General features: G+C 45.1%; 1 protein-coding gene across 3 annotated transcripts in view; it reads left to right on the plus strand.

The window, feature by feature from the left end:
- The window catches only part of VPS13A (vacuolar protein sorting 13 homolog A), a 745426-nt gene that overhangs the window by 453913 nt on the left and 274929 nt on the right, over window positions 1–16584 (plus strand). For all 3 annotated transcript variants that reach the window (XM_029616432.1, XM_029616443.1, XM_029616452.1), the window contains exons 45-46: window positions 2436–2596; window positions 12301–12404. In XM_029616432.1, the coding sequence (XP_029472292.1) occupies window positions 2436–2596; window positions 12301–12404 (265 nt within the window). The remainder of the gene's footprint in view (window positions 1–2435; window positions 2597–12300; window positions 12405–16584) is intronic.

The following is a 16584-nucleotide window of genomic DNA, read 5'->3' on the forward strand; positions in this document are numbered from 1 at the left end:
CATGTGAACCTGCCTGCTAAGAGAAAATTCTGCTTCTAAAGCCCATCAATGATATATCAATGAGCTGTGGTGTTTCCAGTTAATGCTTAATTTTGGAATTGTGGGTATTCACATGAGGACCTGTAAAAGCCATGAAAGTCTGAGATTAACATGTTTTCATTTGTTTTTTGCCTCATCAATTTTTACTAAAGATGTCCAAAATAAAATAGGCCAGCTGCTTCAAGTTCTATCTCATTTGCAAACAGAATATGTCCATAAGATCATCACAAAGTTTACCATAAGTGTTTGGGACAAGGCTGTGAGGACTACAGCTTTGCCATCCATGCAAAGATGTCTCTCCAAGCCTTTTATGATGCTAAAGTTCAGCTCTTTGAAGCCTTGACCCAAGGACCATGAAGCTGCACCAACTGCTAATGGCCAGACTGTGCCAAAGATATCCTCAGTCTCTTGTGTTTGGTCAGAAGCTAAACCCATAATTTGAGAGAAATCTCTCTTATCTTCTAGAACCAACACCAGAGCTCTAAGCACTCAAGTAAGGAACCAGTGGGAGTCAAGTGGAGGCCACAAAGCATCATTGTATCTTTTTGCATGGCTCCAAGGGCCAGGTGATATAGGAGGTTTCCAGCTGTTCAAAGCAGTTGATTGTGGAGATGTGCTCTGCCTCCTAAGTAGACACTATCATGCTGGTCTCCAGAAATATATTTGGAGCTTTCAAATATGACGTGCAGAGACCCCCAAAGTATGCTCATACTGCAATTAGATGCGCATTTAGAAAAAGTCTCCACTTGGCAGGTTACTTAACTAAATCACATCACCATTTTGAAATAGTGCGGGACGAGGAGGATCGGGACATCAGCTACAAGAACTAAGTATTATGCTTGTTCCCCTGATGAAGAATTAACTCTGAAACCTGGTGAAGTTGAGACATAAGAACATAAGGAATTGCCCTGCTGGGTCAGACCAAGGGTCCATCAAGCCCAGCATCCTATTTCCAACAGAGGCCAAACCAGGCCACAAGAACCTGGCAAGTACCCAAACACTAAGAAGATCCCATGCTACTGATGCCCGTAATAGCAGAGGCCATTCCCGAAATCAACTTGATTAATAGCAGTTAATGGACTTCTCCAAGAACTTATCCAAACCTTTTTTAAACCCAGCTACACTAACTGTACTAACCACATCCTCTGGCAACAAATTCCAGAGCTTAATTGTGCGTTGAGTGAAAAAGAATTTTCTCTGATTACTCTTAAATGTGCTATTTGCTAACTTCATGGAGTGCCCCCTAGCCCTTCTATTACCCCGAAAGTGTAAATAACTGATTCACATCTACTCGTTCAAGACCTCTCATTATTTTAAAGACCTCCATCATATCCCCCCTCAGCCATCTCTTCTCCAAGTTGAACCTCTTCAGCCTTTCCTCATAGGTGACATGTTCCAACCCTTTTATCATTTTGGTTGCCCTTCTCTGTACCTTCTCCATCGCAACTATATCTTTTTTAAGATACGGCAACCATAACAAGCTAAGTAATGCGACAGAAGAGGAGTTATTTATTGTAAGAGTTTGAGAAACGTTTGTTATTGCATTGAGTAAGTCATTATAAAATGTATTCTAAATGATTTGATAAATTAATTTTAAATGCATAACAATTTTTAAAATTTAAAAAAAAATGTTTTTGTGGAACTGCAATTTAAGAACTCAAGGAGGGTTGGTAGGTAGTTAATGATTATAAGTTGAACACCACTTGGTAACCTGGATGGTACCGATAATAGTGATTATATGAAACTACCATCGCTTTCATTTTACATATGTTTTAGATTTTTAGCAGTTTATATCCACTTTGTTTAGTATTGGTTGAGGTGGGTATATTTGATGTTGACAGTACACTGCATGTAGAGGTAGCATTTCCAAGGTCAGGGTTAGGGTGCCCTTTTGTATTTTCAAAAGTTCATGCATTGTGTTAGTTAGAATAAGTACCCACAGAAAAAAAGTGCAAGTGTTTGTGGGTACTTCATCCTTAAGCAAAAGTCTGTGATATAAAGTACCTGCAGATTTTGCAGCTATGTGGGCAGTATGAAAATTGTCCTTTTCAAATATTGTGAATTAATAAATAATCCAAAAATCTTCATTCTTTAAAAGCACAAAATAAAACCAAGGCAATGTTTTGTTGAACCAAGACAATAATATGGTTTTTTGTTTGTTTTTTTTTTAAATAGTTTATTCAGAACCAATATAGGGGTTTCCTTGATTGGAATATTGTAACTTCATTAAGATTAAATCATAACACAGAGTTCTTTGAGCCACCTGTTCTCCAAGAAAAAAAAAGTTGTAAAGTTAAGACATAGACTAATTTGATTGACTAACAATTTTCTACTGACTTGTAACAAAGTTGAGTAGGTTGATAGTACTTATAATCTGTATTTTGCTTATCTTTTAGCACCATTCAACCATTCAACTGCTGACAAAATTCCATTAACAAAAGTGGGGAGATGTCTCTACCGTGTCAGGCACAATGAATCTGGAGTTGATAGATCTATAATTTGTCAAATTGATACTGTGGAAGGGAGCAAGATGATAACTATTCGCTCCCCTTTACAAGTATGTATTATATTAATTTCATATCCATGGGTTTGTGCTGTGCCATTAACTCTATATGACTTCAGCATGCATTAATGGATTTCTGATACACATGGGCCATTATCAGGGTTATTGCTGAACTGAAATAGTGTAGGTGGTAAACAAATTTGTTTTGAAGACTCTTACTGAATTATGTTTAAAAGTTATTGGAGTGGATTTGTCTCTCTACAATACTCTGAGTTCATTTAAAGTTCCAATATTTAGGGGTAAAATTTCAAAGGGTTGCGCGCATAACATATGCGCGCAACCCCCGAAAATCTCCCCCTGCGCGCGCCGAGCCTATCTTGCATAGGCTCAGCGGCACGCGTATGTCCCGGGGCTTGCAAAAAGGGACGGGGGCGATCCGTGGGGCGGGGCGTGGCCTGAGCCTCCAGGCACAGCGGCCATTTGCCCCTGTGCCCGGGATCGTGGGCTGGCCATTGGCCGGCGCACGTAACTTCTTCAACAAAGGTAAAGGGGGGTTCTAGGTAGGGCTGGGGGGCGGGTTAGGGAGGGGAAGGGGGGGGGGGGCAGAAGGAAAGTTCCCTCCGAGGCCGCTCTGATTTCGGAGCGGCCTCGGAGGGAATGGAGGCAGGCTGCGAGGCTCGGCGCACGCAAGTTGCACAATTCTGCATCCCCTTGCGCGCGCCGACCCTGGATTTTATAACCTGCGCGTAGCTGCACGCGCAGGTTATAAAATCGGCATAGATTTGTTCGCGCTGGGTTGCACCAACAAATCTGCGCCCATGCGCAGGTTTTAAAATCTGCCCCTTAGGATTCTATTACTAATTTTTTCTCCTGTTTATATGAGCCTTATCTTCCAAGACTCCAAAACACGGTTAAGAAATTCATGTAGCCCCATGTTTGAGAGGTAATTGATTGCATAGGTATAACTATGTCCTAGTGATACCATAGTCCAATTTTTGTGAAATCATATGTAGAAAGAACTATGCCACTTGCTTTCAAGATATGGAGTTTAATTTTTGGCTATGTTCAACTCATGCTACTTTTACACCTCAAATTCAGATGGTCTTTAAACAGTGTAAGGAGAATTTTAAAAGCCTGGCGTGTGCCAAAACTGGGAGATATGCGAATGTCAGGCCAGTGCATGCCGAGCAGATTTTAAAAGGCACCCAAGTACGTGCTGCTACGCACGCAAATTAAAAGTTCTGAAAATGGTGGAGCATGGACATTCCTGGGTTTTCAACTTGAAATTTGCACTTAAATATGCGCATAGGCAAGCACTGGGGTACCCTACCACATAATGTTACTTCTGCTATGGATGGCATGTTAAGTAGTAAAACAAAAAGGTGTAGGCAGATCAGTGGGGTTTAATGGTAGGACCTAACAGGGGAAAAGAGAGGCTATTAAACTAGGGAGTTTGGAAGCCCTGTCCCTTGCCTGGGTGTCCTGGGAAAGCTGGAAATGGCATCAGCATGCGTGTCTACTAAAATCTCCCCATTTACGCAGTAGAAGTGGCATTTGCTTGTATAAGCGTGCAACCGCTTAAAATTATTCACAGGTGTGTGTGGTCAGTTCATTTTATAACGTGCACGGATGTTAGAAAATGGCTGCTTCCCTGGGCACAGGCTGACGACCATGTGCACCTGTGCACCCACAAACCTGTTTGTTACTGTCCCTATAAGCAATTACATTTTTAAAATTTTTAACTAATATCTCCAGATATTTGTCTGATGTATACATACAGTGCCTTGCAAAAGTCTTCACACCTTTATACATTTTAAACATTCTGTGTATAAAAATTACAGTTCCTTGTACATACCCAGATCAGTCCAGACTGCTGGGTTATGCCTCCCTTCCAGCAGATGGAGACAGAGAAAAACTTGAAGGGCACCCCCCTCTTAACACGATGTGCCACCTGCATTCTTTCAGTATTTCTCTGTCTCCAGCAGATGAAGGTTGCAGAACCTGCGGTCCTCTTATAACTTTAAAAAAAAAAAAAAAGGGACTCTTAGAGCAGGAAATTCCATACTTACCAATTGGTTAATCAAGCAAGATTTAAAAAAAAAAAAAAAAAGAGAAAAGTAAGGAGTTTGCAGTGCCGTTCCTCCCAAGGGGTAGATAGGTCCTAGAGGACCATCCTCCCTGGTTGTAGGATGAGCTAGTGGTTGCGGTCTCGGCTAGTGGTTACAGTCTCGGCCAGTAGCTCATGGATCCTGTGACACGCTGCCTGGCTGGGGTGAGTACGGTGGTCCAGTCCCTCCCCCTGTTCTCTATTCCCAGAAAGGTTGAATTCCTCTGGCGAGGCACTTTCCAAAAAAATAAATAAAGAGCGGACGACTCGCAGCGGCTTTTATTGCTGCCCTTTTCATCACGGCCCTTTGCTTTCATTCCTGCTCTGTCTCCTGGGCGTCTGAGGCAGTGCTCTAAGGCTTTGCGCTCCCGCCGACCATACTGAGTCCGACAAAATGTGCTGCCTGCAGGGAGCCGGCAAAGCGGCTCTCCCACGATAACATCTGTTCGAGGTGCCTCCCCAGCGGGGGAGGATACATCGGCAGCAGGGAGGACAGGGGCTAGATCCTGTGCTGCAGGCCTTCAGTCGGGTGCTCGGGTTAGTTGATCGGCCCCGTTCCTGCTGAGTGCAGGAACGGTGGCCATCTTGGAGACTGTGTCCTCCGTGGCAATGCAGGCAGCGGGGGACGGACTTTCCCTCTCCGCTTTCTCCTCCCAATCTCAGTCCTGCAGGACCCAAAGGAGGATTTGCTGACCCTCTCTGTGGGGGGGGGGGCTATGAAAGCTCAACCCCCTTTTTTGACTGACTTTGTGCTTTTAATGCACAAAGCCTATTTGGCCAGCCTCTCTCAGCAAGACTGTCCAGCTATCCCAAGGGCATGTGTTCAGGGTGCAGAACCTCCTCCTCCAAAGGTTCCCAGATTGTCGGAGTTGCAGGGGGTTACTAGAATTTGCACGCTTCGAGATCAGGGAGCCCCTGACCTGTGGGAGCTCATCATCTCGGAGCTGTTGGAGATCCCAGACCAGGACGAGAGTCCTCACACATACATTCTGGTTGAAGAAGATGATCCGCGGGTGCTTTGCCTGTTCCAGAGAGTTGAGCTAGATCTGCTGATTCTGCATGTCCTAGCCCCCCCTCAGGAGGTCCCGAGTGATATCACAGTGGACCCTGTCCTGGCAAGCTTGCGTGATCCGGCTCGGACATTTCCTTTTCATCCCATGCTTCTGCAGTTGATGTTACGAGAGTGGGATACTCCAGAGGCGGGCATGCGAGTGGGACGGGCAATGGACAAGCTCTACCCATTGCCAGAAGATTCCCTGGAACTTCTAAAAGTTCCAAAGGTGGATGCTTTGCTGTCAGCAGTCACCAAGTGGATGACTATCCTAGTTGCAGGAGCAGCAGCTCTTAAAGATCTGCAGGACCGGAAGGTCGAGGTCCATCTCAAGAGGATTTTTGAGGTGTCAGCGCTTGATGTCAGAGCTGCTGTTTGTAGCAGTCTCATGCAATGAGCGAGCCTGAGGTGGGTTCAACAACTCCTCAGTGCTAGGGACCTTTCTCCTGAAGCAGAGCAGGTGGAGCGATTGGAGGCTGCAGTGGCGTATGGCGCTGATGCCTTATATGATCTTCTCCGGGTCTCCTCTCAGACTATGGTGTCAGCGGTCTCAACCAGAAGGTTTCTCTGGCTCCGCCACTGGTCAGCCGACTCCTCTTCAAAGTCCCAGTTGGAGACACTCCCCTTTAAGGTTAAGTTCTTATTCGGAGAAGATCTGGAACAACTGATCAAGTCCTTAGGGGAAAATAAGCTGCATAAGCTCCCTGAGGGTCAGCGCAGTTTTCGCCAGAATACGCCATCTACCATTGATCAGAGACACCCTTTGGTGAGATCTCAGGCTTGGGCTCACTCCTTTTGCGGACACAGATACACCCGCGATGGGGTCACTCAGGGATCTTCGGGTCCCAAGTCCTCCCAATGAGATAGCGCTGACCCACTCCTCGGTTCCCATTATAGGGGGTCGGCTCTACCTGTTTTACAAGGAATGGGTCAAGATCACGTCGGATAAGTGGGTTCTAAACATCATAGAACATGTTTACCATTTAGAGTTTGCTCGACCTCTGCGAGACCAGTTTCTAGTTTCTCTCTGCGGTTCCCTAGAAAAGAAGCAAGTGGAACGTCAGACCCTCAGCAGGCTGGGAGATCTTGGGACCATTCTTCCTGTGCCCCCAGAGGAATACGGGACAGGCCAATATTCCATGTATTTTGTGGTCCCCAAAAAGGAAGGGTCGTTCCATCCAATTCTCGACCTGAAGAAAGTCAACAAGGCCCTCAAGGTACCACATTTTCATATGGAAAATCTGTGCTCCATCATCACGGCGTTGCGCAGCGGAGAGTTCTTGGCTTCCCTGGATTTAATGGAGGCATATCTTCATATTCGTATTTGCAAGGTTTCTGCAGTTCATGGTCCTTGGGAACCATTACCAGTTCCAAGCCCTCCCATTCGGTTTGGCGACAGCTCCCTGTACCTTCACCAAGGTGATGGTGGTGGTGGCGGCTGCCTTCCGATGGGAGGAAATTCTGGTTCAGCCATATCTGGATGACTGGCTCATTTGGGTGAAGTCAGAGAACCTCTGCAGGCTGGCGGTCCGCAAAGGGTCTGGGATTACTTGCAGGTTCTTGGTTCTATGGCGTCAACTCTGGAATTAGTACCCTGGGCTTTTGCTCATCTGCGGCCTTTACACAGAGCTTTGCTTTCCCACTGGGAACAGATATTGGAGGAGTTCCATGTTCCTTTGCCACTCCCAGAGTCTGCCAGATCCAGCCTACATTGGGGGGCGGCCTCCACATAGCCGGAGTCGACAACATACAAGCGGATTCCCTAAGTTGTCAGCATCTAGACCCCGAGAGTGGGAGTTGTCCGAGGAGGCAATGACACTCTTCTCATGCCGCTGGGGCGCTCCCCACGTGGACTTGATGGCGACTCAGAAAAATGCAAAGGCCCCACGCTTCTTCAGTCACAGAAGGGAACATGGGGTGGGAGGAGTAGATGCCCAATCCTCCCTTGGCCCCGCGACGTACTGCCCAAGTGTTTCCTCCATGGCCTCTCAAGGCAAGGTTCTCAGAAGAATAGAAGTTCACCCAGGGATGGTTATCCTAGACACTCCAGTGTGGCCCTGAAGACTATGGTTTGCGGATCTAGTCAACCTCGCGGTGGACTCTTCGCCTCTGTCATCTTCCAAACCTGCTGCGTCAAGGTCTGGTATTTTTAGACCAAGCGAATCGCTTTTTGTCTAGTAACCTGGCTTTTGAGAGGAGGAGATTGAGAAAGAAAGGATATCATGAGGACGTCATCTCCACTCTCTTGCGGGCACAAAAGAACTCTCCCTTTCTTATCTACGTCCGGGTGTGGAAAGTTTTTGATTCCTGGTGTTGCAACCTAGGGATCCCACTGCGTTGTGCTTCGGTAGCTAAGATCCTTGCTTTTCTACAGAAAGGGTTAAGCAAGGAGTTATCCTTCAGTTCCCTACAGGTTCAGGTGGCAGCCCTGGGCTGCCTGAGAGGGAACATTGAAGGGGTACCTCTGGTAGCTCATCCCGATGTGGTTCGGTTTTTGAAGGGAGCAAAACACTTGAATCCCCCGTTCTGTTCCATTTATCCTTCTTGGAGTCTCAATTTGGTGCTCCAGGTATTGTGTGAGCCTCCTTTTGAACCCCTTAAGCAGGGTACCTTAAAGGATTTAACCCTGAAGGCGGTGTTTTTGGTGGCTATCTGCTCTGCCAGAAGGGCCTTGGAGATTCAAGCTTTGTCCTGTCAGGAGCCTTTCCTGCGTTTTTATGATTTCTGGGGTATCGCTCAGAACAATTCCTTCCTTTCTTCCGAAGGTCATCTCTGCCTTCTACTTAAACCAGTCTGTGGAACTTCCAGTTTTAGATCGGGAGGCTCCTCACTCTAGAGAATTGAGATGTCTTGATGTCAAGCGTGTTCTCTTGCGGTACCTTGAGGTCACTAATGATTTTCATGTTTTGGATCATCTTTTTGTGTTGTGGAGTGGCCCCAACAAAGGTCATAAGGCATCCAAGGCTACAATTGCCTGGTGGTTGGAAGAGGTGATCACTTCCGCTTATATTTGCCACGGGTGGACGGTTCCGGAAGGGCTCAACGCATTTACTCCGGTCACAAGCAGCTTCCTCGGCAGACAGCCAGTTCGTACCATGTGCAGAATTGTTGGCATCAGCTGGTTCCACCTCATCCCTGGTATCCCTTTCCACATGCCTAGGTGCTCACCTAAATGTAATCAATGGCTCTCTTATGTGCCCATTGCACATAAGAGTGCCCTATAATCCAGACAAAACATATTCATGACATCACACCTAGAACAAATAACATAGGTTACATGACTACCACAAAAAATATTCTTCCAGCCTAACGTATAAACTGAACCTCCTTCAACGCCATCTACCAATGGACATTATCTCGTTCGGATGCAAACCCAGCTCGGCCACCATGTTAGTCGCCCCTATACGAAAGGAATGAGTACCATAACCTTCCACTGACACGCCACTAGCCCGCAGGGCTAAACGGAATACCTTCCTAAATTCCTAAATTGGTATTGGGTAAGCGGGCTACCATCGGCATGTATAAGTAGCTGACTGCCGGGGAAAGGGTTTGGCACAAGCAAGATACTGCCGCGATCAGGCCATCTCTCCAAAGTCAGTAGCTGTAGGTTAAGGAAACTGCTGCAGAAGGTCACTGTGAGATCTAATATTGTTAAAAGAACAATGGTGGAGTCAGCGGGGACTAGGGAAATTGTTGAGTGCTCATCAGTTTCAAAATTCCTCCACAAAATTGGCCTGTATGATAGGGTGGCAAGAAGGAAGCCACTGCTGCAGAAAAAACATGAGACGACCCACATAGCCTTTATGAACACACACTTATGGAATACTACATATGTATGGGAGAATATTTTGTGGTTTTGAGAACTTCAGTCTCAATACAAAGCAATATATGTGGCATAAAATAAACACAGCATATCAACCTGCTAACACCATCCCTACAATAAAACATGGTAGAGTGAACATTATGTTGGGATGTTTTACAGTAGCAAGGACAAGGAGGCTTATGAAAATGGATGGAAAGGTGAATAGTGCAAAATACAGGCAGATCCTATAGGAAATACTGTTCCAGACTGCCATGGACACAGGACTAGGAAGAAGATTCACATTTTAGCAGGACAATGAATCTAAATGCAAAGTAAATCCAAAAATGAAGTGGATCAGCAAGAAGAAAGTGATGTCCCTGAGTGGCCCAATCAAACCAGACTTGAATCCAATAGAAAATCTATGGTAAGACTTGAAGACTGCAATCCACAAATGATCCCCCAGCCAACTTGAAGGAGCTTGAGCATTTCTGTCAAGAAGAATGGGTAAAAGCTGTACCATCCTGCTGTGCAAAGTTGGAAGACACTTATCCTAAATGATTCATGTTTGTTAGTGCTGCAAAAGAGATTTCTACCAAGTATTGAGTCAATGGGTGTGAAGACTTATGCATTCAACACTTTTTTTTATTCTTAATTACTATTGGAATATTTCTATAATTGTTTTTCATTATAAAGGTGTAGAGTATGTAGTGTAAATCAGATCAAATTCCTACTTTTATTCATTTTGATTGGTATTTTTTAGACAGGGTTAAGACTTTTGCAAGGCACTGTAATATTTACCGTATTTGGTTTATTTGAATATTTATTTCAGATAAAAAATTCACTTTCAGGATAATACTACCAGCAAGGATTTGAAGTCCATTTAGGTCAACGTGTGAAGTTTGCCAATCTTGCTCAGGAGTGAGCTACCATGTTCGCTGTTGCTCTTGTCACCCTTGTTCTTATGCAGGGTAATGATGTTGGCATTCCTGGGGTCTTGAGGAATCATGCCTGCCTTCCAACATAAACCAAGATGCTGGAGGAGGTGTCCAGGCAACAAAGATTTTGCACATTTTTGCCTGCACTAGTGCAAAATCTGTGGCCACTTTTACTCTGATTATACTAATGTTCAAAGTGAAAGTATGTGTATACTTTTTAAAAATTATTCCAGCAAAGATACTCACACACATTTACACATAAGTTAGGTAGTGTTTCTGAGGAAAGTTACATGTTTTGTATATTCAAAAGTATGCATGTAATTGCTAATTTCTCCCCAATGTTGCCCTATGGAATATCTCCCCCTATGGTGGATATAAGTTTGTGCATACAGGCCCTATGCGCATACTTCTACCTGTATATAGGGCAGGCAAATTTCTAAAAGCCTATTTCTGTGGGTAAAGCACTGTTTTACATGTGAAAATGGCTTTGAAAATTACCCTCCCTATGAGTTGGGTGGAATTCATTCCTTTCTAAGAGCTTCCTGTTTTCCAAGCCAAATATTTTTTTCAGATGAGGCTATCAGCACTACAGTATGTCTAACTGTCTTCAGGGAACTGAAGGATGAGCCAAAACAGTGTAGGTTAAAGAAATTGCAGTGCAAATTCTGAACCTGTTCTAAGGCACAAAGCTGTTTTTGGCACCTGGGAAGTGTGTTAAACTTTCTATGCACACCCCTAGCATGTACGATAACTTGCGAACTGGTTGTAAAGCAGATTAGATTTTGAAATACAGTAAATTTAAAGAATATACCGGTATTCTGCAAACAGAAAAAGTAGTCACTAGGGAAGTGATCCCATCTGAAAATATAGAAAATTGTATTAGAGTACAATGAAAGGCTCTGAAGTCTGCCTATATATAAATATCAGAATTTGTCATTTCATTCTAATACAGTATGGGGTTAATTTTGTAGCAACCCACAGAAATTTGCACCAGTTTTCAAAGCGAACTTATGCATATATATATATATATATACTTTGAAAATTACCCCACCAGAACTATCCATGCACAATTTCAACTTCAAATTTGTGTACAGAATGCTTTCGGGAAAATGTACTTGTACTCTTTTGAAAATCAGAGTATGTGTGTAAATCCATACCACTTCCCGACTCTGGAGCCTGTCTGCTCAATCCAGGTTGATTTATGCGTATGCAGGACATATGTACGTTGATTGCATATCAAGTGGGCAGTTTTTATAATGAGCCATTTCCACAGGTAAAGGAGTGTTTTACCTGTTAAAAAAAAAAAAAATGCCTCTGAAAATTACGTCTCCCCTCCCATTGCAAAATTGTAGCCCAAAAATAGCAGCAGTCAAGTTATTTGGTAATAGATTGCCAGGAAGGGACAGCGTGGTGATATTTTCAGAATTGGTAAAATATTTATATTGTCTGTTATAGCTAAATAAAAGATCCTGCAACATTAATATTCCTAAGTTATCTAACTCTGGTGTAAGTCTGCTGAGAATCCAAAGCTGAAGATGAGAGAGAAATAGAGATGGTAGGCTTAGGTTATAAATAATTGTTTGCAATGCAGTATGCTCAAACTTATGCATGGAAGCATTTTAGTGCAAGGTTTCATGATGCTACTGGGCATTAGGATATAGTCAGAAAAAAATCTATCGCAGATTAACACTTATGCTAATTGAAATTGGCATTATCCATACACATTATTAAAATGTGTGGTGTTCAGTATGTATTTCAGATTTAGAAACGTTCCTTAATTTATGATGAGTGATCTGTCCTAAGAAATATTGTATCTATTGAAATCTGTATAAAGTCTTAATTTCTAATGTGTCTTTAATGTAGGTTAGGAATCATTTTTCAGTTGCATTTAATATTTATGAAGAAGGAACACTACTGGGAACAGTTTCACCAGAAGATGATTTTAACATTCCTTTGACCTCTTACAGGTAATTGCTTACATTTTTCTGCTGAATTGCAATTTTTTTTAAAACTTGCAGTGATATGATCAGCATATCATTGAAATTTGGCAATAGAGGAACCAAGCTTTAAAGTTATGCCTAATACAAATGCTAAATAAATAAATAGAAGTAGGAACTTGGTCAAAATTTGAATTTATCATGACATAATAATTTATTGTCCATGGTTGCGTACTGTCATGCAAAGGAGCCGAGGGCGCTCACAGAAGAAAAAGTGCTTTCAGATGACCATGGTTAAGGATTATTTAAGTGATAAAAAACCCTCTTAGATCCAATTGATGTTGGCATATGTTTTCCTGCACTCAGACCAAACCAGAGATGAGGATCAAAAAAAGCAACTATGTCGTACAGTGACAATGCTGCTATCTAATCTGTTTTCAGAACGGTTTATGAAGAAACACTTTCCTTTTTGCAGTTTACCTTTCTGACAAACATCAGTTAATTTAAATTGGTAAAGTTTGGTCTGTAGAATATGCAATTGGGGAAACTATAGTAGCCATAACAGTTTTCTGGGGAAATGTTTTATGTTTAAAACTGCAGCTGATCAGTGGAGACTCTTCTTGAGGCACAAACTGAGGATTAGCACATCTGTTACAAGGTTAATCCTCTGCTTTTTCAGAATCAGCAGGAAGAATTGTTATATGTGGTGAATGAGTGTTCTGTCTCCTAGGATGAGGTCTGCTGAAGCCAGGTTACTGGAAATCCCATATGCTTGCTTATATAAGCTGCAACGTACGCAATCTAGTACTTTTTCTTTTATTGGTCCCGAATGATAGAATTTCTTGCCTGCTGAATTAAGGGACGAGCAGGATGCAGGGTTTCAGGAAAAAAACTAAAAGCTGTTTATTTTACAGAGGCATATTGCTGAAAATGTTGATTTTTATTTGTTTTTTTTTATATATGTACTCTGTCTGGTAATGTTATTTATTCTGAATGTGATTGTTATCCTCCCAGAACAACAGTATTGGATTGAGGCAGAGTAAAAGAGTTTTAAATAAGTGAATAAACAGTGATTGACAGGGTCTTAAGTCCACTACAGCTCTTTAGCAAGCATATCTTAAGAAGGGATCAGTAGAGGCCAGCAAAATGTAGAGAAGATTTCAGGTCAGCCTGATTTTAGCCTACTTATATGCATGCTGTATGCATGTACTTGTAGTCCCTTTTTTCTTAGGGAAATCATTTAAACAGGACAAAATATGGATCATTACTATAAATGGTAGCAAATAGGAAAATTAGTTTCTTACCTGATAATTTTCGTTCCTGTAGTACCACGGATCAGTCCAGACACCTGGGTTGTGACTCCGCACCAGCAGATGGAGACAGAGCAAGACCTGTCGGGCTCCCTACATATAGTAAGGCGCCACCCACAGCCCCTCAGTCTTACGTAATGTCAAAGCAGAATTGAACAACCAGACTATCTAACTAGATGCCCAAACCAGGGCCGATTCAAACCACCCCCAGCTGGAACAGAACTCCCAGAACCAGAGGCAAACGCAATTACAATCAACTTCAACAGTGTACAATTGAATCCAACCGAGCGGACTCTCCGTTACTTCAGAATAAAACAGCATAGACCACCAAGACTACACGGGCGGGCTCCTGGACTGATCCGAGGTACTACAGGAACGAAAATTATCAGGTAAGAAACTAATTTTCCTTTCCCTGTACGTACCTGGATCAGTCCAGACACCTGGGATGTACCAGAGCCAATTACCGAGGGTGGGAGCCAGAGAGTCCCGCTCGGAGTACTCTCTCTCTCCGAAACCCCCCCGATTCCAAGGCCTGAACATCCAGCCGATAATGTCTAGTAAAAGTGTGCAATGACTTCCAAGTCGCCGCCCTGCAAATTTCCTGAGGGGACACCTGAGAGGATTCCGCCCACGAAGTGGTGTGTGACCGTGTCAAGTGAGCCCGGAGGCCCCCAGGAACCGGCTTGCCCTGCAGAATATACGCCGAGCCAATGGCCTCCTTGAGCCAACGTGCAATCGTGGTATGAGAAGCTGCAGCACCCCTCTTAGGACCGGAACACAAAACAAAAAGGTGGGCTGAGACCGGGAAGGGGTTCGTTACCTCCAGGTAACGGAGGAGAACCCTGCGGACATCGAGTTTTCGTAACTCATTTGCCCCAGTCTCCGGACGCTCCCCTACCGGAAAAGCGGGAAGCTCAATCGACTGGTTCAAATGAAACGCCGACACCACCTTCGGTAGAAAGGAAGGAACCGTCCTTAAGGAAACCCCTGAATCCTCCGTAAGAACGGTTCCCTACAAGACAGAGCCTGCAACTCCGAGACTCGTCTTGCCGACGCGATCGCGACGAGAAAAAACGTCTTTAGAGTAAGATCTTTTAGCGTCGCCCGCTTTATCGGTTCAAACGGCGACGCGCACAAGGCAGAAAGAACCCAATTTAGGTTCCAGGACGGACAAGGATGACGCAACGGAGGGCGCAAATGTTTAGCCCCTCGAAGAAAACGCGCTACATCCGGGTGGAGTGCCAGAGATTACCCCCTGCACCTTTCCCCTGAGGCAACAGAGTGCCGCTACCTGGACTCTAAGGGTACTACAAGACAGCCCTTTTGAAAGACCCTCCTGAAGAAAAGCGAGTATATCTGATACGGACGCTAATATGGGATTCACCCTGCGAGGCCTACACCAGTCATCAAACACCGTCCAAACCCAAACGTAGGCTAAGGACGTAGACTGTTTCCTAGCTCTCAACAAAGTGGCTACCACCGCATCCGAATATCCCTTGTCCTTCAGACGTTTCCTCTCAAAAGCCATGCCGCGAGACAGAAGTGATCCGCGTCCTCCAAACAGACGGGTCCTTGATGGAGGAGAGCCGCGGACCCGTGAAAACGAAGTGGAGATTCCACCGCTAAGTGGAGTAGATCCGCGAACGAAGGCCGCCGTGACCACTCTGGCGCTACCAGAATCACATCCGACGAATGCATCTCTATTCGCCGAAGTACCTTGCCTATCAGGGGCCAAGGAGGGAACACATACAGCAACACGTCCGTGGGCCAGGGAAGTACCAGCGCATCAACGCCTTCGGCCCCTCGCTCTCTCCGTCAGCTGTAAAACCGTGGGGCCTTTGTGTTCTGAGCAGTGGCCATCAGATCCATGTGTGGTGGTCCCCACCTTTCGCAGATGAGGTGATAAGCGACCTCCGCCAGCTCCCATTCTCCTGGATCCAGCCAATGGCGGCTGAGAAAGTCCGCTTGGACATTGTCGACTCCGGCGATGTGAGACGCCGCAATGTTGCTGAGATTCCGCTCCGCCAAGCGCATCAATCGGTATGCCGCCTCCGTCACTAGCTGGCTCCTCGTCCCGCCTTGGCGATTGATGTAGGCCATCGTGGTTGCATTGTCCAACAACACTCGGACTGCCTTCCCCCGAATCAACGGTAGGAAGGCTTGCAGTGCCAGCGTCACTGCCCTGGTCTCCAAGCGATTGATGGACCACAGTGACTGATCCCTGGACCACTGTCCCTGTACCGAGCGTCCCAGACAGACCGCTCCCCAGCCAGAGAGACTGGCATCTGTCGTGACTACTGTCCAATTGGGCATGAGCAGGGATACACTCCGCATGTCAGATGGTCAGAATTGAGCCACCACTGAAGACTGGACCTCACCTGGTCTGTGAGTGGAAGCGGGAGGTGAAATTCTTCCGACCCCAGCTTCCATCGGGAGAGCAATGCTGATTGCAACTGACGTAGATGAGCGAAGGCCCAGGGAACCAAAGCTAGCGTTGATGCCATAGAGCCTAAAACCATCAGATAATTGCACACCTGAGGACTCCGCAGGGACAACAACCGCCTCACTTGACTCTGAAGCTTGCACACCCGCTCCTTGGAAAGAGAGACCTTGCCCTGCTTTGTGTCGAACAGCGCTCCCAAATACTCCAAGCACTGGGTGGGGTCCAAACGACTCTTGGTGAGATTGACCACCCATCCGAGGGAGCGCAAGAGCTGTAGGACTCTGGAGACAGCCTGATGACACAATATTTCGGACTTGGCCCGGATGAGCCAATCGTCCAAGTATGGGTGCGCCAGAAATCCTTCCCTCCGGAGCTGGGCTGCCACCACTACCATTACCTTGGTAAATGTGCGCGGAGTGGTGGCGAGACCGAAAGGAAGAGCTCTGAAATGTTAGTG

Source organism: Rhinatrema bivittatum, chromosome 1 (genome assembly GCF_901001135.1).
Source record: "Rhinatrema bivittatum chromosome 1, aRhiBiv1.1, whole genome shotgun sequence".
Taxonomy (NCBI): Eukaryota; Metazoa; Chordata; class Amphibia; order Gymnophiona; family Rhinatrematidae; genus Rhinatrema; species Rhinatrema bivittatum.